At 42.1% G+C, this 23,888-nt stretch overlaps 1 protein-coding gene across 4 annotated transcripts in view; it reads left to right on the forward strand.

Annotated features, from left to right (window-relative positions):
* LOC122565011 (signal-transducing adaptor protein 1-like) overlaps window positions 1-23,888 on the forward strand; it is a 79,759-nt gene that overhangs the window by 52,238 nt on the left and 3,633 nt on the right. For 2 of the 4 annotated variants that reach the window (XM_043720671.1, XM_043720648.1), the window contains exons 5-12: window positions 912-1,087; window positions 3,141-3,272; window positions 7,250-7,319; window positions 11,764-11,866; window positions 17,975-18,133; window positions 18,807-18,866; window positions 19,635-19,667; window positions 19,767-19,826. In XM_043720671.1, the coding sequence (XP_043576606.1) occupies window positions 912-1,087; window positions 3,141-3,272; window positions 7,250-7,319; window positions 11,764-11,866; window positions 17,975-18,133; window positions 18,807-18,866; window positions 19,635-19,667; window positions 19,767-19,826 (793 nt within the window). The remainder of the gene's footprint in view (window positions 1-911; window positions 1,088-3,140; window positions 3,273-7,249; window positions 7,320-11,763; window positions 11,867-17,974; window positions 18,134-18,806; window positions 18,867-19,634; window positions 19,668-19,766; window positions 19,827-23,888) is intronic. The other 2 variants (XM_043720657.1, XM_043720666.1) reach the window with 2 other exon arrangements.

Here is a 23,888-nt window from a genome sequence, read left to right on the forward strand (position 1 = left end):
GGGCTCATGCCTAAAACGTCGATTCTCCTGCTCCTTGGATGCTGCCTGACCTGCTGCGCTTTTCCAGCAACACATTTTCAGCTCTGATCTCCAGCATCTGCAGTCCTCACTTTCTCCATAGTTATGTGCTTGTATGATAAAATTTTATATGTCTCGTATACAAAGTGGCAAGCTACCTAAAAACAAAACTCAGCATATGTTTATTTATATTGAACAATATAGGTAAGAAACATTTTTGTACTCTTCACATTTAGTTTGCATTGGCTTTCAAAGAACTAGTAAGAATTTCAAAGCCGGATTAAGAATACAATCCAACTTTAGCGGAAGATTCATGCCTACCCTCCACTGAACAATAACCAATTGAATGTGTTCCTTTTAACTTTTCAGTCATATTCACACATCCAATTCAACTACTTCCCCATTGACATGAAAAACATCATAAACTGTTGTATGCATATGGTGGGTCATTCATTTCCCCGGTTTTCTCAGTTCACATTGTTTTTTAAGTCTCATTAAATCTAAATAGGTGAAATTAAAACAACAACAGCCATGAATGTGTTTGAAGTAGTATAAGTATATGAATCTTATGTGTTATTTAATTGTTGTTGTTCACTCTTGATGACTCAATCCTCCCAAATAAGCAAAACCTGAGTTTATCTGTGAATTCTCAAAGTCTCCATCACCAACCAGTTGACAATCTATTTGCCCACAGTTCTCTATTGAGGAACAAAGCAAACTAACAGTGAATGTTGCCCACCATTGCCTCAGAAATCAATGGACAAAGCGTAACCTCTCTAAAAAGAGAATGCTTTTCTTTTAGCTAGAACCATGCTAATTTACATCACAAGTGCTATTCAGCCTGTTGTGTCAATAATTTGTTTTATAAGCTCATTTTTATACAATTTTACCAGTTGGAGGTTCCCCATGATTTGTCACTGCTGCCGGGACAGACGCTCTGTCTGGAAGAGGTGGTTAAACAAGAAACACTTCGTCAGTCAAGTGCTCCAGTGAGACCAGAATTGCAGAGAGTTTTGGTGGAGAAGCCTGATTCGGATCTCTATGATGATGTGTTGACCGCAATGCCAAAGTATGTAGCAACTCAGCCACGATCTTTTGATAGCACCCTCCAAACCTATAACTTCTGTCACCTAGAAGGACAAGGGCAGCTGATGCATGGAAGCACCACTTGCAAGTTCCCCTCCAAGCCACACACCTTCCTGATTTGGAACTATCAGGTTCCTTCACTGTCACTGGCTCAAAATCCTAGCATTCCCTTCTGAACAGAACGATGAGTGCCCCAATACCATGGGACAATAGCAGAGATACCAGACCCTGGTGCACTTCTTGGCCCAGATCAGGACACCACCGCTGGCACTTCACCCCAATAGTTGGCCTCCTGGAACCCCAGTTATTGGGTCTCGATGTATTTCCACGCCCTGAACTCTGCCCACACCACGTTGATTACAGTAGTTCCTGAAATCAGCTTACTACCACCTTCTGCAGGAGAATGAGAAATGTGAAATAAGTGCTGGTCAAGATAGAAATATGCACATCCACTGAATAAATTTTGTTTGTTTCTCTTGAATAGGAGTTGGGAGGTCATGTTGCGGCTGTACAGGACATTGGTTAGGCCACTGTTGGAATATTGCGTGCAATTCTGGTCTCCTTCCTATCGGAAAGATGTTGTAAAACTTGAAAGGGTTCAGAAAAGACTTACAAGGATGTTGACAGGGTTGGAGAATTTGAGAGACTAAACAGGCTGGAGCTATTTTCCCTGGAGTGTCGGAGGATGAGGGGTGGCCTTACAGAGGTTTACAAAATTATGAGAGGCATGGATAGGGTAAATAGACAAAGTCGCTTCCTTGAGGCTGGGGAGTCCAGAACTAGAGGGCATAGGTTTAGAGTGAGAGGGGAAAGATATAAAAGGGACCTAAGGGACAACTTTTTCACACAGAGTGTGTATGTGTATGGAATAAGCTGCCAGAGGAAGTGGAGGCTGGTACAATTGCAACATTTAAAAGGCATTTATATGGGTATATGAATAGGAATGTTTTGGCGGGATATGGGCTGGGTGCTGGCAGGTAGGACTAGATTGGGTTGGGATATCTGGTCGGCATGAATGGGTTAGACCGAAGGGTCTGTTTCCATGCTGTACATCTCTATGACTCTATGAATACTTTTGTCTGTGAAGAAGTTATTTTAGGGAGCAGAAAATTTCATTCCTTTATACCAGGTCTTGGTGTCAAATATCCCAGGTTAAAAAGAAATCCCACTGAACAGTCTGGCAATCTGAAACAAAAAGTGAAAATGCTGAGAAAAGTGACCAGGTCAAGCAGTATGTGTGAATCAAAGACAAAGTTCATGTCTCAGCCTGAACCTTCATTTAGATTTCTGATGAGGGAAATTGGTGAAATGAACATCTTTTCCTTTTTTCATAGACGCTGCCTGACTTGTTCGTTTATCTCCAATGTTTTCTGTTCTTGTGTCAAATATAGTACCAAACGTTCACTTGATCCTACCCTAATAAAGCCCAGCATTAGAAGAATACTCTACTGTAAAAAGATTATATTTCCCTTTACCTCACTAGCTATTCTTGATGTTTCAACTAAGAATACCATCTTTTTACCAAAATTGGTAGACTCAAATTGATTTGGAACTGCGTTGTGTTCACCAAATTTATTTCAAATGGGCTTTGATTTTAGAAAAGTTTTAAATACTTGATTTACATGTAATGTAAGTGCATCTTTTTAAGTTAAGAATTATTAGCTATGTGCACATTGAAGTGTTCACTAAATGAATACAACCATCAAAACTATTTTTGAAACCTAACTCTGAAATGATCTGGATGGTGCACTACCTGAAAGTATATTGGGTGGGAGAAGTTTTTAACAATAAATCACAAAAGAAAATTGGAAACATATTTGAAAAGAATGAAAAGGAGCTTGCTATGGGGAAACAGCCAGGGAATAAGATCAACTTGACAGCTCTTACAAAGAATGACATAGTCAAAATCTGAATGGCCTCCTATGCCTTATGACTTTATAATCTAGCTCTTCCCCACTCTGTGCCATGTACATTGAAGTACTGCATTAGCAAACTAAATGATTTGTAATCAAGGCTCACCTTTACTGTTTCTGCAGGTGTTTCTACAAAATTTCTCGAAATGAGGCTGAAGCCATGTTGGAAAGGCACCCTGAGAATGGGAACTTGATACTACGGCCTTCCACCGAGAACACAAACTACTCAATCAGTACTCTGATCACACAATGCAGGTAGATTTTAATATGTGGGGAGGCAATATAAACTAGACGGTACACTTAGATGGTGAGAGCGTGGTACAAATAACACAAGATCGAAGGTTCAGTCCCCATGTGGACTAAGCTCACTTGTTTCCACGCTAGCTCTTTATTCTGTACTCTTGTAACACAGTTGTTGTGTCCCTTTCTCTGGACTAGGAGGCTTGGGTTCAAGTCCAACATGCTCCAAATTTATGGAGAACATCTCTGAACAGGTTGAGGATAGAGGCTACAATTTTAAGTGAGTTGCAGGAGCAGCAATAATTTGGTATTCCATTTTATTCAAAGTAACAAGACCTGTTATAAAAATGGAACCCATGGCTTTAACAAATAAAATCAAGGAGTACAGAACCGTCACAAATGATCAGTTTTCCCTCAACTATTGGAGCAGTGTGTCTGATTCTGGGAACTTTTAGGAAGGATTTCCATATGATCATAAGATATTAGGAACAGAAGTAGGCCATTTGACCGATCGAAACTGCTCTACCATTTGATCATGACTGATCTGTTTCTCAATACCATTTTCCTGCCTTCTCCTCATAGGTTTTGATCCCCTTACTAATCAAGAACCCATCTAACTCTGACTTAAATGCCGACAATGATGTGGCCTCTGCAATCCTCTGTGACAATGAGATCCACAGATTAACCGCTCTCTGGCTGAAGAAATTCCTCCTCATCTCAGTTCTAAAGGGTCATCCTGAACTAGGACTCCTAAGGCCCGTTGTACTTAAGACTTCCAATCCCGTCTCCCCATTTTGAATATAGTCTGTGCCTCTATTCTTCCTACCAAAATGCATAACCTCACACTTTCTCACATTGTAAGCCATCTACCACGTCTTTGCCAATTCTCCTAACCTGTCTGAGTCTTTCTGCAGCCTTCTCACTTCCCCAACACTATTTCTCCCTCCACCTATCTTTGTGTCATCTGCAAACTTTGCAACAACAAACTTAGTTCCTTCATCATGTTTGCAAGCTTGGTGGGTGACAGGCCTGTTCCGGTGATGTATTATTCTTTTTTAATGCATAATGTGAAGAGCTGTGGCTCCAATACCATCCCTTGTAGAACTCTACTAGTCACCAGCTGCAATCCTGGAAAGAACCCCCTTATCTCCACGCTCTGGCTTCTGCCACTACCCCACTTCTAACACCATGGGATATAATCTTATTTAGCAGCCTTCTGTGCAGCACCTTGTCAAAGGCCTTCTGGATATCTAAATAGATTGCATTCACTGACTCCATTGTCTAACTTGCTACAGGTACATCTAGGCTACAGGTTTGGTACAGTACTCCATCATCCTCAGGTACCCTGTGCCTAATGGAGTACCCTTGCAATAGTGATCACCATCCCCAATGACTCCCTCACAACAATCTCTCAGTTTCAGTATACTCACCCACCACATAACAATGAAATTCCCTTGTGACCTGGGGTGAAGTTGATTAGTTGTTGGAACATATTCTACTCAAATCCCTTCATAGATTCACAGAATCCCTACAGTGTGTAAGCAGGCCATTGGCCCAATGAGTCCACACCAGCCCTCTGAAGAAAATCCCACCCAACCCACTTCCTCCCCCCTCCAGCCTAACCTCTCCCAGTAACTTGCATTTCCCATGGCTAATCCACCTTTTTGGACACTATGGAAAATTTAACTCCTGACTTGCACAAATTTGGACAGTGGGAGAAAACCAGAGCACCCAGAGGAAACCCACACAGACATGGGGAGAATGTGCAAACTCTGCACAGACAGCTGGCCAAGGATGGATTTGAACCCAGGTCCCTGGCACTATGAGGCAGCAGTACTAACCACTGAGCAACAGTGCTGCCCCAAATCTCTGTTCATATCTCCGCTCTACTCTACATAATCCATTCCTGATGAAGGGCTTTTGCTCAAAACATGGACTTTCCTGCTCCTCGGGTGCTACCTGATCTGCTGTGCTCTTCCAGCACCACTCTAATCTTAACTCTGATCTCCAGCATCTGCAGTACTCACTTTCACAGTACTGCATGATCCATGCTGTTACCAAATTCCAATTGTGTCCTTTATCAATATTCAGGAATAAAACCCTCTCAACACAATTTCTTTGACATTACCAAATTTAGACATGAAATGAGGTGAATTTTAGGTTGAATTGTAAGATGCTTTGATCCAGATATTTCAATGGCCAATCTTGGAACTGTGCAGAATGGAGTTGTATGTTGGGGCCTTGCTGCTGACTCCAAGGGACTTACTCAGGAAATTGAAAATTCCATTGGGCAATTCGCTTGCACCTGGAACCTTCTGATAAAGCTCTTTAAAGTTGGAGGGATCCAACTCACTTTTAATAGTTAGGTAATGAAGGTTCATAATATTATTCTTCTTCCAAATGGTCAAAAAGCCATTTTAAAACAGCATTTACAAGAAGTCATTTTGTTTTAGCTAAACAACCAGCAAATCTGGCACCACCCAGTGCTAACCCTCTAACAGAGTTTACATTCGAATGGATTCCCTGCAGTATGGAAACAATCCCTTCAGCCCAAGTCCACACAGACCCTCTGAGGAATACCCCACCCAGACCTATTCCCCTGGCTAATGCACCTAACACTATGGGCAATTTAGCACGGCTAATTCACCGATTCTGCACATCTTTGGATTGTGGGAGGAAACTGGAGTACCTGGAAAAAATCCACGCAGACATGGGGAGAATATGTAAACCTAACACAGGCAGTCTCCCAAGGCAGGAATGGAACCTGGGTCCCTGACTCTGTGAGACAGCAGTGCTAACGACTGAGCTACCATGCCACCCATGGGGACTTGATCCTACAGAAGCCCCACAATAGAAAACAAAAGTGACCTGACTTCAAAAAATACTTAATTGGCTGTAAATTATTTTGTGATTGTTATGTGGTAATAATGGGCACTATTTAAATGCTAGCCCTTTATTATCACATAATATGTTGACAGTTAGAAAATGTTGACTGACACTTTTAGTGTTGCCTGTGGTCTGGAAATAAAAGCCAAATGGGAAGAGACAGTTAATGCCAGTGGAATGTTAAGTTGAGCCCATCTTAAAATCTCCCTGCTCTTTCCAAATATGTCAGCATAAAATAAAAAACTGAAATAATCACAATTGCTGGAACTCAGAAACAAAACAGAAATTACTGGAAAAGCTAGCAGGTCTGGCAACATCAATGAAGAGAAATCTCTGTTAAAATTTTGGGTCCAGTGACCCTTCCTCAGAGCACAAAATTAATGCTTTGTGTAGTCTTTCTTCACTGTGAGAACTGTCATGTGAATCAAGTAAGTAATGTTTACTATAAAAGTTTCCAATGGTTTTTAAATATAACTCCATTTGCTGTGTACGCATCACCTCAAAATGCATGATAAAAACAAACCACAGTCTCTCATTTTTATCATGGTGATCAGTCCTCCCTCCACAGGAGTAACATAGAACATAGAACAATACAGCGCAGAACAGGCCCTTCGGCCCTCGATGTTGCGCCGACCTGTGAACTATTCTCAGCTCATCCCCCTACACTATCCCACCATCATCCATGCGCTTATCCAAGGATTGTTTAAATCTCCCTAATGTGGCTGAGTTGGCTACATTATCAGGTAGGGCATTCCACGCCCTTATCACTCTCTGTGTAAAGAACCTACCTCTGATGTCTGTCTTAAATCTATCACCCCTCAATTTGTAGTAATGCCCCCTCGTACAAGCTGATGTCATCATCCTCGGAAAAAGACTTTCACTGTCTAAGTATGTACTCCTCCACCATCATTGTCTCATTGTGACTCTGGGTGCTATGTACAGGGTACGTTGCAGCAACTTGTCCAGAGCAACCCCTAAAACCATCATTTCCACAACCTAGAAGGATAAGAGCATTTATCACCTTCAGGTCGCTCACCATCCTGATTTGTCAATTCTTAATCAGCACAATGTGAAGTGAAGAATTCTTTTTAAAATTTACCTTTCAGTAAGCGAGTCCTAAAACATTACAGGGTGACCTGTGAAGAGACCGGCTTTATCATTTGGGTGGACAATCCGGTAAGTTTCTTACTAAATTTGTTCCAAATCTCATAATTTAGGAACTCTGTATTTTATCATGTACATAAAACTTGCATGAAATCAATGTGACTTGTGAACTATGGCTAAAAGTTTTAAAAATATGTATGTGGTTACACTTCTGAAAGATTTAATTGGCTCTAAAGTGTATTGGAATGTCTTGTAGTTGACTGTTAAATCTTAGCAACCTTTGAATGTGAAACTGCAAAGAAAGAACAGGAAACATGGTGTAGTGATTGTAATGAGGTCAGCCAGGTAGACTTCATGGAATATGAGTTCCCTGACTGGAGCTGTTAATCGGTTTGCCTGGCTGATAAACAGGAGTGTCAGAGGTTCCATTCACTCTGAGACTTGACTCTGAGGGAGCTCGATCATTGTCAAGGGCTCTCCATGTGTAAATAAAGGATGACTTGGGGATGCAAGTTATTTTTGTGGCTTTATTTCAGTGGCAACGAGAGAAAAGCATGGTCCTGAAGGAATTCGCATGCAGCCGTCATCTTTGAGTTGGGCTAAGCAGTTCTGGCATCATGCCATTATTTGGAAAGCTTTACTCATTTGATCCTGCTACCCAAGACTGTGCCCAGTATGTGAAAAGAATGCATTTTTAGGCAAATTACATTGCCGCAGAAGAAAAGCACTGAGTAATTCTCTTGACAGCTTGTGTACCCAGAGCTTTTACAGTTATTAGGAGCCTAGCTTACCCTCAGGCACCAAGTACTGAAACCTTTCAAGACTTGATGGATTTAGTTAAGGAATATTACAACTGAAGCCTCCTCTAATAAATGCAAGGTGCTAAATAACAAAAAGCACCGATCCTTGTGGCACTCCACTGGTCACAGGCCTCCAGTCTGAAAAACAACCCGCCACCACCACCCTCTGTCTTCTATCTTTGAGCCAATTCTGTATCCAAGTGACTAGTTCTCCCTGTATTCCGTGAGATCTAACCTTGCTAATCAATCTCCCATGGGGAACCTTGTCGAACGCCTTACTGAAGTCCATATAGATCACATCTACCGCTCACGTCGACTGTGCAGGTCCTTACATAGGCCCAATGTTCTTCGTTATTGTGGACGCCCACTCTAAGTGACTGGAGATGCATAGAGTTCATTCATCAAACATGGGGATGACAATAGAAAAACTACATGCATCTTTTGCAATGGACTCCTGGATGTGTGGGTCACAGATAATGGGCCATTGTTTACCAGCAAGGAATTTCCTTAGGTTAAATGGTATTTTTCATATAAGCTCAGCTGCAATACCATCCATCTTCCAATGATCTGGCAGAAAGAGCTGTCCAACCTTTGAAGGCAGGCTTAAAGAAAAAGCCAGCGATTTCATTAGGTACCAAACTGTCCCAGCTGCGATTTGATTATATGACCACCCCTCATGCAACTACAAGAATAGCTCCAGCAGAGTTGCTGATGGGGAGAAGACTCCACAACAGGTTAAATCTGATCTTCCCGGACCTGGAGAGTCGGTTGGGGTGGGGGGGTGGGGGTGGGGGAGGTGAAACAGCATGAGGAACGCAATGCCGGACACAAGTCTCCACTAAGCCAGTTCTCCTGATCAAATGCTGAAGGCACACTGCTTATGTATTTATTTTGATTTCTATGACTTCTATCAAAATTACATCCTATGCCCAATTAAAATTTAGTGCATTTTGTACCTTTTACAAGATTTTAACACATCCACTATCTAAAGGAATTTATTGTATCTCTGGTCAATGGAGTATTAAACATCTTCTCAAACCAAGAGGAATTTAGTATAATTAATATCCAATGTGACTTTGTTGCCTCCTCTGCTAATAGGATTTTAGTTCATCCCATGCCCATTACTAGTTGCCTTGTGTTGAGGGTATTGAAAGTGAAGTGCAGAGTGAGGATATAAAATTACATGTAAACCCAGATCATCAAGATGTCAATTTGCCTCAAAAATGCCATTAGCACATGTGTTGACATCTTTATATTATACCCTATAACAGCATTTTTAATAGTAGCTTGCTCCATCATTTGGATCCATTAAACATTTTCAAAAGGTTTGATTATTATTGTTATTATTATCATGCTCATCATTATTATATTTTCAGTTTAGGAGCACTCTGGCCTTAGTTAATGTTGTACCACTGAACTCAATTCTTCATTGATTTACCTAAACAATTGTAATTTTTGCCTTATTGTCTTTATTTCATTGAAGAAAGAACAAATTAAGGGTGACAGAAAAGAAAATGCATCTGAGTAGTTCCCACTGTCCCACTAATTCTGGCCAAGGCACTTTGTAAGGGAATACTCATAGTCCTGATAAGATCAGACAGCTACAAACCATTTGGCTAGGATACTAGCATTCAATTGTATTGTATTGTTGTCTTATTACAACACCACTATCTCTACTCTTAAGGAACATAAAGCATTCCAAACAACAGTATCTGTCAGATAGGTAAAAACAATGACTGCAGATGCTGGAAACCAGATTCTGGATTAGTGGTGCTGGAAGAGCACAGCAGTTTAGGCAGCATCCGAGGAGCAGTAAAATCGATGTTTCGGGCAAAAGCTCTTCATCAGGAATAAAGGCAGAGAGCATGAAGCATGGAGAGATAAGATAGAGGAGGGTAGGGGTGGGGAGAAAGTAGCATAGAGTACAATAGGTGAGTGGGGAGGGGATGAAGGTGATAGGTCAGAGAGGAGGGTGGAGTGGATAGGTGGAAAAGAAGATAGGCAGAGTGGGAGGGGGAGTTGAAATGTTAGGCACTGCTGAACTGGAAGTTTGGAACTGTGGTGAGGTAGGGGAAGGGGAAATGAGGAAACTGTTGAAGTCCACATTGATGCCCTGGAGTTGAAGTGTTCCGAGGCGGAAGATGAGGCGTTCTTCCTCCAGGCGTATGGTGGTGAGGAAGCGGCGGTGAAGGAGGCCCAGGACCTCCATGTCCTCGGCAGAGTGCGAGGGGGAGTTGAAATGTTGGGCCACAGGGCGGTGTGGTTGATTGGTGCGGGTGTCCCGGAGTTGTTCCCTAAAGCGCTCTGCTAGGAGGTGTCCAGTCTCCCCAATGTAGAGGGGACCGCATCGGGAGCAACGGATACAATAAATGATATTGGTGGATGTGCAGGTAAAACTTTGATGGATGTGGAAGGCTCCTTTAGGGCCTTGGATGGAGGTGAGGGAGGAGGTGTGCGCAGCCCTCCAACGCATCTCGTCCACATCCCGCACCCCCACCCTCAGACACCACCCCTCCAACTGTAACAGGAACAGAACGCCCCTGGTGCTCACCTTCCACCCTACCAACCTTCGCATAAACCAAATCATCCGCCGACATTTCCACCACCTCCAAAAAGACCCCACCACCAGGGATATATTTCCCTCCCCACCCCTTTCCGCCTTCTGCAAAGACCGTTCCCTCCATGACTACCTGGTCAGGTCCATGCCCCCCTACGACCCACCCTCCCATCGTGGCACCTTCCCCTGCCACCGCAGGAATTGCAAAACCTGCGCCCACACCTCCTCCCTCACCTCCATCCAAGGCCCTAAAGGAGCCTTCCACACCCATCAAAGTTTTACTTGCACATCCACTAATATCATTTATTGTATCCGTTGCTCCCGATGCGGTCCCCTCTACATTGGGGAGACTGGATGCCTCCTAGCAGAGCGCTTTAGGGAACATCTCCGGGACACCCGCACCAATCAACCACACCGCCCTGTGGCCCAACATTTCAACTCCCCCTCCCACTCTGCCGAGGACATGGAGGTCCTGGGCCTCCTTCACCGCCGCTCCCTCATCACCAGACGCCTGGAGGAAGAACGCCTCTTCTTCCGCCTCGGAACACTTAACCCCAGGGCATCAATGTGGACTTCAACAGTTTCCTCACTCAACTATTGTACTCTATGCTACTATCTCCCCACCCCCACCCTCCTCTAGCTTATCTCTCCACGCTTCAGACTCTCTGCCTTTATTCCTGATGAAGGGCTTTTGCCCGAAACGTCGATTTTACTGCTCCTCGGATGCTGCCTTAACTTCTGTGCTCTTCCAGCACCACTAATTCAGAACAGTATCTGTCAGTCAAGCTGGATGTCTGAACTTGTACTCAAACTGCAAAGTCAGAATTAGCAATATGTTGCCATTCTTTTGGTGTACGATGCCTGTGCTTCAGCTATAGTCAGTTAAACCAAGTTTCCTGCTCTGTTCTAAACTTATTATTTATTCTGTAAAATAAATTAGCTTTAGCCTGTTTATACAGTATCGTTATTTAAATCTTTATTTCATCTAGAATAACCAGTTGAAGGTGAAGTTTCATAGTACAAGGTCCTCTTATGCGGAGAGAACATATGGCATCACTAGTTGAGCTTCAAAAGCCTATAAATCTTAGGTGAAAGATTAAACTGAGGGAGATTTTCTTGACTTAATAAACAGCTGTTTGTTTTCTTCCCTGTTCCATAGGTCACATGTAGGAGCCTTCAGGAAGTTATTGAGCATTTTATAAAAGAGACCAATGGGGTTTTGAAACCGTATATAGACTCTGAGGTGTATGCTGACAAAATTGGTACGTTTATCCGTCCACATTGTATATCAACCTGTGTATCTGCAAACTCTCATTTAGTCTCAGTAAGGACATCCTAATTTAAGTAAGGAATGGGGCATGTTTAAAGAAAAGTAAACTAAAAGAACTTGCACTTACATAACATGTTTCATGACCTCTGAACTGTTATGTAAGGGCCTGAAAGAATTTATGCAGAGCAGTACCTGAAGCACCACTATTCAACATTCCCTCTAAGCTGTGAGGCTGTGCATGCCAACACATTCTGTCTCGATTTCTGTAGCTGCTGTAGCACATGGACCTTGGAGATCCCTGCAAAGGCCAGAGAACTTGGAGGGAATGTCAATTATGATGTTGAGCTTAAGGGAGAACACCTTAGGTTTCTGAAGGAGTAAGGCAAGATAGTAACTACATATGAGTTACTTGCAACAAATTACATCAAGGGCTTCTTCTCATTAGACTACCAGTAGTTTTCCTCTTCTCCACTATAAACCAAACCACTCTGTAGAACCCTGAGAGCGGCCAGTGGTTGTGAGTAATAGTACAGAGAGCTCATACAACTTGATGGGCAGCAGTACGGATTGCTTACACAACGTAGTGGTAGGTGGTGCAGATTCCATTAAGGTGGGAGAGGTCTATCTAGCTGCAGATTTAGTCATTCCAGGCAGTTACAGATTCCTGGCAGTGACCTTTAAGAGCTGTCCCACTTTGGGGTTCACCAGCTGAGTGAATGGACATAAGAGGCTCTGCCAGGCAAGTTAGAATTCCTGGTGAGTGAGGATAATCTTTAACAGAACCATGCAGATTTACAAGATTGCAAAACAAAAAGTGGAGAAGTACTTACAGCTCATATCAGGCATCACCATCAGAGGAAGAGGACACCATGAGGCCTAGTTACAGTCATGAAAATCAAGCGCTACGAAACCAAGTTAAAACCAGGTAGCAGCCCTGGAGACATGGAAAAGTCAGAATTAAAGTGATGAAATGGCATTTTAGAAACCTAACCAAGCAATGTCTTATTGCTAATTGTGGCTTGAATGGAGTATTGGGAATTTAGTGAGTTGAGGGGTTTACATGAGGAGAGGAAGCAGGTAATTCTTTGTTTTACTTCAAAGATAGCCTTATGATTTTGTAGGAATTGGTTCTTACTCTTACCCATAAACATCCAATTTATAGTAAATAGCATAAGAGTAAGGAGAGCATTACAGAGCTGGGAAAAGAGGATATCACAATCATTTCAAGAACAGAATCAGTTTGATTAGAGCCAATTTGGGCCGCAAACTCATGGGGAGAACACAAAAAATAAACACATTTGTGAAGAAATTAACAGGGTGAGAACATCAGAGGATAGTTATAATTAAAGACCTTAATTATCCAAATGTGAGCTGGGATGGTGGTTGTATTTCGAGGAACCAACTTTCCTAGATTGTGTTAAGGAGAATTTTCTACAGCTGAATGTATCCAATGAGAAAAGATACACTTGTTGGACCTGATTCTTGTGAAAGATGTGGGCCATATAGATCAGGTGTCAATGGGGATTATTTAAGCATCAGCGATCATTGTATCATAAAGTTTAGGATGATGGTGGGAAAGAACAATGAACAATCCAGAAGAATAATTAATTGAGGTAGATCTGACAAAAGGGAGCTGAGCTGAATAGACTGGAGCCAACGGTTGGCAGGTCAGACTTTAGCTAAACATTGGGATAAGTAATAAAGGTATATTCCCTCAAAGGGGAGTGGTAGGTCAAACAAATTTCAGAGCTCCCTGGGTTGCAAAAGGATGTGCAGAGCCAATTAGGGACTGAAAAAGGAATTTGTATATGGAAGCAAGAGGTGTTATTGAATTATTAATTCACCTGTCTTTGCCAAAGAAGCATTTGTACTGGAGTTCCCGAGGGGTCGAAATTGAGACCCTTGCATTTCCTAATTATCTATCAATGATGTAGACCTTGGAGTATAGAGGACGATTTCAAAGTTTGAAGATAATTTAAAGCATGAAGCATTCTGAACTATAAGGAGGACAATGTAGAATTTCACCTCTGGTGGCACAGTACAAATGGCCCTGGCCATCTTAACCATGCCCCAGTTCTGAAATCCAACAAAACAGAACCTATTCCATTATTCCTAGTTGGAGAATTCGGGTAACTGACATGCTTTAAACACTCTTAACCATTTCAAAATAAATGCTTCAAACTCCCAGGACACCAAGGGTGCACTGAGGGGATGGTACTTTTCCAAATGGCAGCCAGTCACTGGTGGAGTTAGGCAGGGGTCAGTGTTGGGACGCAATGATTCACTTATACATTAATGATCGTGTAGCTAAGTTTGCAAATGACACAAAATTGGGTGGAGGGACAGGTAGTGGTGAGGAATCAGGGAGACTGCAGAAGGACTTGGACAGGCTAGGAGAATGGAGAAAGAAGTGGTAGATGGAATATTGTGTGGAAAAGTGTGAGGTTATGTACTTTGGTAGGAAGAAAAGAAGAGTAGACTATTTTCTAAAGCAGGAAAGCCTTCAGAAATCTGAAGCTCAAAGGGATTTAAGAGTCCCTAGTTCAGGATTCTCTTTTGGTTAACATGCATGTTCAGTTGGCAGTTAGGAAGGCAAATTCAGTGTTAGTATTAATTTCAAGAAGGCTAAATGCAAGAGCAGAGATATACTGCTGAGACTGTATAAGATTTTGGTCAGACCACATTTCGAATGTTGTGAGCAGTTTTGGGTCCCGTATCTAAGGAAGGATGTGCTGTCATTGAGGGGGTCTAGAGGAGGTTTACAAGAATGATCCTGGAGCTGAAGGGCTTTTCATATGAGGAGCTCTTAAGGGCTCTAGGTCTGAATGTGATGGAGTTTAGAAGGTTGGGGTGGGGGTTGGCAGTAGGATTCGATTGAAACTTACAAAGTACTGAGATGCCTTGATAGAGTGGATATGGAGAAGATGTTTCCACTCATAGGAGAGATTAGGAACTTGAGGGCACAGCTTCAGAGTGAAGAGACAACACTTTAGAACTGAGATGAAGATGAATTTTATCAGCCAGGGAGTGGCGAATCAAAGGAGCTCGTTGCTGCCAAGGGTTATAGAGGCCAAGTCATTGAGTGTATTTAAGACAGAGATAAGATATGTTCTTGATCAGTAAGGGGATCAAGGATTACAGGGAGAACACAAGAACATAAGAACTAGGAGCAGGAGTAGACTGTCTGGCCCTTCGTGCCTGCTCTGGCACTCAATATGATCATGGCTAATCTTCTCGTGGACTCAGCTCCACTTACCCATGTTTTCACCATATCCCTTAAATCCTTAATTTTTCAAAAAAGTATCTACCTTAGCTGTAAAAGCAATTACTGAAATAGCGTTAACTACTCCCCTGGGCAAGAAATTCCATAGATTAGCAACTCTCTGGGTGAAGAAGTTCCTTCTCAGTTCACTTCTAAACCTGCTCCTTCTAATCTTGAGACCAGTGGAAACATCCTCTCAGTGGAAACATCCTCTCTATTTCTATTTTATCAATTCCCTTCATAATTTTGTATGTTTCTATTGAATTCTTCTGAATTCCAATGAACATAGTCTCTCCTCATAAGCCAACCCCCTCAACTCCAGAATCAACCTGGTGAACTTCCTCTGCATCCCCTCCAGTGCCTTTTACATCCTTTCTTAAGTAAGGAGACCAAAACTACACACAGTACCCCAGGTGTGGCCTCACCAGCACTTTGTAAAGCTGTAACTTTACCTCTCTGCTTTTAAACTCAACCCCTTTAGCAATGAAGGACAAAATCCCATTTGCCTTCCTAATTACTTGTACCTGCAGACCAACCTTCTGCGATTCATGCACAAGGACACCTATGTTCCTCTGCATAGCAGCATGCTACAACTCTTTACCATTCAAGTGATACCTATTTTGCTGTTACTCCTGCCAAAATGTATGACTTCACATTTACTAACATTGTATTCCATCTGCCAGACCTTTGCAGGTGGAAAACAGAGGAATGAAGTTGAGAAACATATCAGCCATGATCAAATGGTGGAGCAGTATTGAGAGGCAGTATGGCCTAATTTTGCTCCTAATTCATTTGGTCTTATAATTTGAAAGGAAAAGTTGGTGAATTGGGCAGATAGATGGCAAAATCAAGTTCACTGTGGAGAGCTGTGTGGTAATTTATTTTGATGAACTTAGAGAAACAGTATAAGATAGTATAAAACGCCTCAGAAAGATGTGCAAGACACCAGGGCAGTTAAAAGATCACGCAGTGTCTTCGACCTTATTCATACGGGATGGAATACATGAGTAAGGAGATTATGCTGAACTGGGTAATGCAGCATCATACCTCACCTGGTGTAATGTACACAGTTCCAGGTGCCACATTTCAGGAAGGATGTGAACACATTGGAAGTGTGGAAGAGATTTATCAGAATATCACCAGGAATGTGAAACTTCATTAATGAAACTAGATTGTAGAAGTTGGTAATATCTTCCTTGGTGAAGAGATAGCTGAGGGAGATTTGTTGAAATTTATCAAAGTCATGAGTGGTCTGGTTAGAGCAGATAGGGAGAAACTATTCTTGCTGTTTTGGATTGAGAACAAGAGGGCAAAGGTTTAAAGTAATTTGTGAAATAACAACACAAAGAGGGAAAAAAACTTTATCACACAGCGAATAGTTGTAGCCTAGAATGAACTGTCTGGAATTTTCTTAGATTCACAGGTTCAGTTGAAAAATATAAAAGGGCATTAGATGATTATTTAAGTAGAAACAATAGACAGAGTTATGCTGAGAAGGCAGGAGAATGTCACTGAGTCATGATGCTCATTTGGACAGGGTGAAGTCTTCTGCATTGTAAAAAATACTGCAATTTTATGAAAAGGTTGGAACCCTCCATTTTATTCACAGAAGATTGGAGTCAGCATTCCTCTAATTTTCTTACTGGCTGTGCAGACCTCCAAGTCTCGAGCATTGCAGAGACTTCTGGAATCAGAAGTCAATGTCGTGATTGTCATACCAACTCTGATCACAATACATGGAACATCAGATATATAGTCCACAAGCAGTTGCACAGCTTAGAGGGAGCTTTGGTTGGAGTCCTCCATTTTGAACTCAAGGTGCACAATCCTACACAACAGCATCTGTGTTATACTTCAAAATTATTTGTCTTTAAAACAAGGGAAATAAATAATCATATTAGAAAGACACAACCTCAGAAATAATATTGCCAGGAAGATTTACTTTCCAGAATGGGCCAAGTAGAACACAATATTGGACATCTTGGAGAAAACAGTTTTTAAGATATAGAAAGCCACTCAATCACACACTAAATCATAGCTGAACAAATTAATGATTCTCTACACAAAAAGGAATATAACTGACGACATTACACCTTACCAACCTGTAACGTAACAGAGACTTTTGAAGAATTATTGAGAACCATTGATAATTAGCTTACCTTCAGAAGAGTTAAATTAAGTGTTCAGTTTATTTAAAGAAATTTATCATTAATTAGAAAAGAAACACTTAGTGATTGGAATAGTTACATTGGCACAAAGGTATTATATTTTATTACGAGAGAGAGATCGTGAATTGTTCTATTACTTGCAAACAATAGGAATCCATTGTTTTGAAAATATATACATTTCACTGCTACACTGCAATCAAGTGCTGAGTAAAAATGCATTCATCCACTACATGGATAACAGAAAATATACACTTGAAGATCATCAAGCATTTTGAATTTAAAGTATGTTTATTTCTAACTTATGAGAGGCAGACAGCAGAACAGTACTCTATATCTTCTACTGCTGCTAAGTCTCTCCAATTGCATAAATCTGCTGGTCGGTTTCAATAGTCTCTACTGCTCTCCAATGTTATTTCGCTCTGCTACATTGCAATCAAAAGTCTCAGTTGTTTTTGCAGATATCAATATTCAGTAACCTTAAAAATGCTTAATAATCATGTACAACAGATCAGAGTGTTCATCATTCTTATTTTCACACCTTACAGGCCAAATTTAAACCAAAGTCTAAATTAATCTCAATACTCATGGCTATGGTTTCTGCAGAAACAATGTTATATTCAATTATTTCAAACATGTGACCTCAGTTATTTTGCTTTTGTCCTTATTTCAGAGGTGTCTAAAAGTCCAAATGAAAAGGCAAACAAGACGTTGCCTGTATCAAGAGTCGCCCCAATTCAACATTCCCCAGTCCTACCACCTGAGCATCCAGGCATCCCAGGAATAACGAAATTTCCAACCAAATCTTCACGAAAGCTGCCTTTAAAACAAGGTGTGTTTCATTTTTTTTTGATTTGTCAATGTCACTTCAGTTAACTACTTTAACAAATAGTTAATGATAGTTATAGAATCTGGAGAGGCAAAAATAAGCACTTTAAGTCTTTTGGAACAAAGATACATCATGTATGAACTGCAGCTGAACAAGATTGGTTTGACTGACTGGCCTTATCACATTTTGTGTTCACAAAATAAAACATCCATAACACTAATTGAAAAACAACTACAACATATTACTGACAGCCCAAAATCCAATTATCTTAACAACATCCAGATTTGGGGTAGTCCAGTAGAAAGCACATTCAACATAAAAACAAATGAAGTCCAAGGTCCGATTTCTAGTCTTCACTGAATTTGTTTATTTTCAACCAAATGGAAAAAGTGGTGCTGAATTTGTATCTGACATTCCCTTGCTGGTAGGGAAAGGGGTGTGGAGTATTGTGGAGGTTGAGGGCGATGGATGGAACTCAAAGGAGAGCTTGAATCAATTAAAATTTGCAGTTTTGGTGGATATTATGTCTTGCAGAGAGACCAGTGTTTCTGTTTCATCTGTTTCACACATTGAATGCAGGTCTAAGGCAGTTTGAGTTAAGAAAAATATTTGTCACAGACCAAGGCTGCCATCTTACCAAGTAAAGTATTTGGTAACATCAGTTTTACTTTTGCAGAAATGAGCAGCAGAAGTCCAGTGAACATGGAACCTGAGCCAAGTTACATGAATGATGAATGTAGGAACTATATCGTGTTCTATCTTTTTTTCTTTGGGATTACAACTTACTTTTTGTGTGAAGTTTCGTTCACAATGTTTCAACATTAGCATTGTATTAAATTTTAATTCTTTAATTCTTTACTTCTTTAATTACAAAAATAACTCATGTTAACTCTGCGAGTTATTGCTTACAGCCTCACATGCTTCCATAACTGAGGTATTTAATGTTATCCAGTTATTTCTGCATTCAGTGAGTGTTTTTACAATTGAAACAAAATCTCTTCGTTCACAAACATAACACCTTATGGGGTCTGCGGTTTGAGGATCCTTTGCTAATTAATTATGCAATCAGCTCACGTACTAAGCTGATAATGTAACCTTTTCAAAGAAGAGACAGAAACAATTTTGAGGATCAACAACGTTATCCTAATGGCAACTGACATGGAAATATGAGGCTGCCTTAGTTGAGCACAGATCACCATGGTGTTTAGTGAATGAAAATATGAGTTAACACTCAGGTTTTAGAGAATAGTAAGTAATAATGAAACTTGCTGTCCTAATCAAACCCATCGCTGCACTCTAAAAGTCGGCGGCTTTTACTGTGATATTTGGCTATCTGTCCAGATGATCCAATTCTACCCAAAAGCTGACATATTAATTGTGTCAAATATTTTGAAGTGACCAATGCGCAAGTTTACTTGCTCAGTGCATTATGTGATAGTGACACTCAGGGCTCATTGCATGGCTGATAACAGGATCACAATAGACATTTCTTTATCTGTTTCAGTTCTTCTAAAAATGAACCAGGTGATCATAGCAGGTAAGTGGAGGATCTGTTCCTGAATTTAATTGCAATGTTTGTGTGATTTACACATGCAGATTGAAAAGTGAATGGAATTTGTCTTTTGCTTTAATGCAGATGATAGGCCTCCAACCCGTCCTCCTCCAAAACCAAGATCATCTCGGCTCTTTGCTGCAGGTATTCTTGCCATTTTTAATTTCATTTCCTCGTGTTGTTTAGAAATTGCTTTATTTATTATAATTTGTCCAATGTCTCAGGCACGGGAGACTAATAGACGTTTATTTTTAATTGGATGAATCAGGAAAAATGGTTTCCCTTTGTCCATGATAAGAGATTGTCAATTTACAATTGTCTTCAGGAGACTGAGGAGGAAGGTTGGAAAATACCTACTTTGCTCAAGTGAATGGCACAGCATAAAATACTCTGTCACAACAAAGGATTAAGACAACTCTTTATAATGTATAGAGAGATTGGATACACTGTTTACAAGTTTAGAACTTGAAACTTAAATTTCTTCGCTAAGGGCATCTGGTTACTGTCTGACATAAACAAGAATAAGATTTTCTAGTCTTTACTTCTATAAATGTAAAGATGAAATAAAAGCAATAGTCCATATTCTATTTAGTAAGGTATGTCTGGACTGATTATGCCTGTATTTACACATTATGGGAAATTGTAGACCCAGCTGGTGGTCTAGAAGATCATGTGAGTAGTTGATGGCTCTGGCTGGAGCAACTTGAGCTCTGGGTGTTGGAGCTTGAGCAGCAGCTGGAGGACATAAAGTCATAGAGCTGTACAACATGGAAACAGACCTTTTGGTCCAAGTCAGCCATGCTGAACAGATATCCTGAATTAACCTAGTCCCATTTGCCAGCACTTGGCCCTTATCCCTCTAAAACCTTCCTATTCGTATACCCATCCAGATATCTTTTAAATATTATAATTGTACCAGCCTCCACCACTTCCTCTGGCAGCTCACTCCATAAACACACCGTCCTCTGCGTGAAAAAGCTGCCCCTTGGGTCCCTTTTACATCTTTCCCCTCTCACCTTAAACCTATGCCCTTTAGTTCTGGACTCCCATACTGCAGGGCAAAGACCTTGTCTATTTACCCTATCCATGCCCCTCATGTTCAGGAGATTGAGAGATTTGTGGATAGTGTGTGTCAGGACATGGTCACTCGCACGCTTAAGGGAGTGTAGGCAAAGAGGGAATTGATGATGGCCAGACAGAAGACAGGAACAAAGTGGGTAGTGAAGAGTGCATCTTGCTTGTAAACTATTTTTCAGCCTTGGGAAATGGTGAGAGTGGCTATTCCTCTGTGGAGGCCAGCCAGAGCAATGCCACATTGGATGGTCCATAGTTCAGGAAGAAGTGTGGAGGGGCAGTACTGGTAGGGTTTATGAGCAAGGGGAGTAGGTGGGTGCTTCTGTGGCTGTAGTCATGACTTAAAGTTGGTAGGTTGTCTCCCAACTACCAGGTTCATGATGTCATGGAATGGCTGCAGGGCATTCTGAAGGGAGAGAGTCAACAGCCAGAGACCATGGTCCACACCGGAACTCATGCCACAGGAAAAATGAAAAAGGAGGTTCCCCAACAGACTTTAGGGAGTTCCACAGAAAACCGAAAACCGAAAAGCAGGACTTCAGAAGTAATCTCTGCATTAATCCTAGTGCCATACAGTAGTGAGCATAGGAAAAGAAGAAAAGAGCAGATGAGTGCATGGCTAGAAGAGTAGGTGTGGGAAGGAGGGCTTCAGATTTCTGAGGTATTGGGACTGTTTCTGGTGGAGGTGGGGACTGTACAAGTTCAGTGAGTTACATCTAAAGAGGAATGGGACCAAGCTTCTCTGTGAGGTTTGCTAATGCTGTTCAGGCAGATCTTAAATGAAATTTGCAGGGGTAGAAGATCCTGATAAGTAGTTCAGAGGGCACAGCTGGAGTTAAGGCTAAGTCTAGAAAGCAGAGAAAACAAACTAGATGAAATAGAAATGTGTTTAGCAAGACTAAATGGAACATATTTTAATTCAAGGAGTGTGAGGAACAAGATGAGCTGAGGGCATACATAGGCATGTCGGAGTATGGTGTCACAGCTATGACTGAGACACATACATTGTGGGAGGTTTGCACCCGAGATTGCAATATTGATCAAGGAATCCATTATGTTAGAGAGTGGGGACATTATCTTAGAAGAATCATGTAATGAAGATATATGGTTAGAAGTAGAAATAAGCAATAATGATATAAAAATTGTAGGGGGTGGTAAATGGTGAGGGGGATAGCTGTAAACTGCAGGAGGATATGATTAGATTCCTTACTGTATGGAAACAGGTCCTTTGGCCCAACAAGTTCACACCGACCCTCTGAAGAGCAACCCATTCCCCACACGTATCCCTGACTAATGCACCTAACACTATGGGCAATTTACTACGGCCAATTCACCTGACCTGTACATCTTTGGATTGTGGGAGGAAACGCACGCTGACACGGGGAGAACATGCAAATTCCACACAGACAGTCGCCTGAGGCTGGAATCAAACCCGGGTCCCTGGCGCTGTGAGGTAGCTGTGCTAACCACTGAGCCACCGTGCCACCTCAATCAATGCACTGGTCAAGTAGGTGGAGCAGTGACAAATAGAATTCAACCTGGAATGGACTTTGGGACAGCTAACAAGTAAAGTGATTACACTATGAATGCTAGGACCCTAAAAATTACTAAAGGTCAGAGGAACTTTAAGGTAGCAGGGCAAATAGATAAGGTAGTTAAGAAGACATATAGGATACTTACCTATATTAACTGAGGCATAGAATACAAGAGCCAATGAGTTTATTGGAATTGTATAAAATACTGGTTTGGCCACAACTAGAATACTTATGCAGTTCTTGTCACCACATGCCTGAGAGAGGATACAGAAGAGATTTTCCAGGATGCTGTCTTGGCTGGAGGGTCTGATATATGAGGCAAGATTGGATAGGCTGTGGGCATTTTTCTTGGAGCAGTGAAGTACCTGATAGAGATGTATAAGTTGAGGTGTATAGATTAGATGAATAGGAATGTACTATTTCCATTAGTCGAGGGGTCAATAACTAGAGGACATAGACTTAAGGCACAAAGTGAAAGGCTAAGAGGGGAGTTGATGAATGTTTCCAACCAGAGGGTAATGAGAGAACAAACATATATAAGGTCAGAGTTCCCAAGGAACTGCTGTGTGTTGTGTTTTTTTAGTTATTTACAATAAATGTAAGGACCTAGGACCATAGGATGTAGGAGCAGAAATAGGCCATTCAGCTTTTGAACCTGCCGCACCATTTAATCAGACCCTGACTAATCTGAAACTTACGCCCCCACCGACCTCGCAGACTCCGCGATCGCCGCCCAGACAACCGTTTCCACGATCGCCAGGAAGACCATCGCCGACAGATTCGCGGCCTCCGCGGCTATCGGGAATAACACCGTTTCTGTCATCGCCACAGCCACTTCCGCCCCCTGGGTTGCCGTCGCCGCAGCCACTTCCGCCCCCAGTGACATCACTAACCTGCACGAGCACCACGCCGCATGCGTCTCCGCCCCCATGCCGATCTCCGTCACCACGCCTAACTCCGCCCCCACGCCGATCTTCGTCACCATGCCTAAACCCGCCCCCACACCGATCTCCGTCCCCGCCCCACGCCCAACCCCGCCCCCACTCCCAGCTCCAGCCCCACACCACGTCCCAGATCCTAGCTCCCAGCCCTGCCGTGTTTTTACCATCCCTCCAGAACTACCCCTCTCTGAGGATGAAAGATCAGTCCTCAGCAGAGGCCTCACCTTCATTCCCCTACGGTCCCGGATTAACGAGTTCAACACGTGGTGAGACATCGAACATTTCTTCTGCCGACTTCGCCTCCGTGCCTACTTCTTCAACCAGGATTCTCGCCCACTCTCTGACGACCCCTTCTCCTGCCTCCAACACACCCCATCCACCTGGACACCCCGTGCTGGCCTCTTACCTGCCCTCGATCTCTTCATAGCCAATTGCCACCGCAACATTAACCGCCTCAACTTCCCCACCCCTCTCACCCACTCCAACCTCTCACCCTCGGAACGTGCAGCCCTCCACTCCCTCCGTTCCAACCCCAACTTCACTATCAAACCGGCAGACAAGGGAGGCGCAGTGGTAGTTTGGCGCACCGATCTTTATATTGCTGAGGCTAAACGCCAGCTCGCGGACACCTCCTCCTACTGCCCCCTTGACCATGA

This window comes from Chiloscyllium plagiosum, chromosome 2, assembly GCF_004010195.1.
Source record: "Chiloscyllium plagiosum isolate BGI_BamShark_2017 chromosome 2, ASM401019v2, whole genome shotgun sequence".
Lineage (NCBI taxonomy): Eukaryota > Metazoa > Chordata > Chondrichthyes > Orectolobiformes > Hemiscylliidae > Chiloscyllium > Chiloscyllium plagiosum.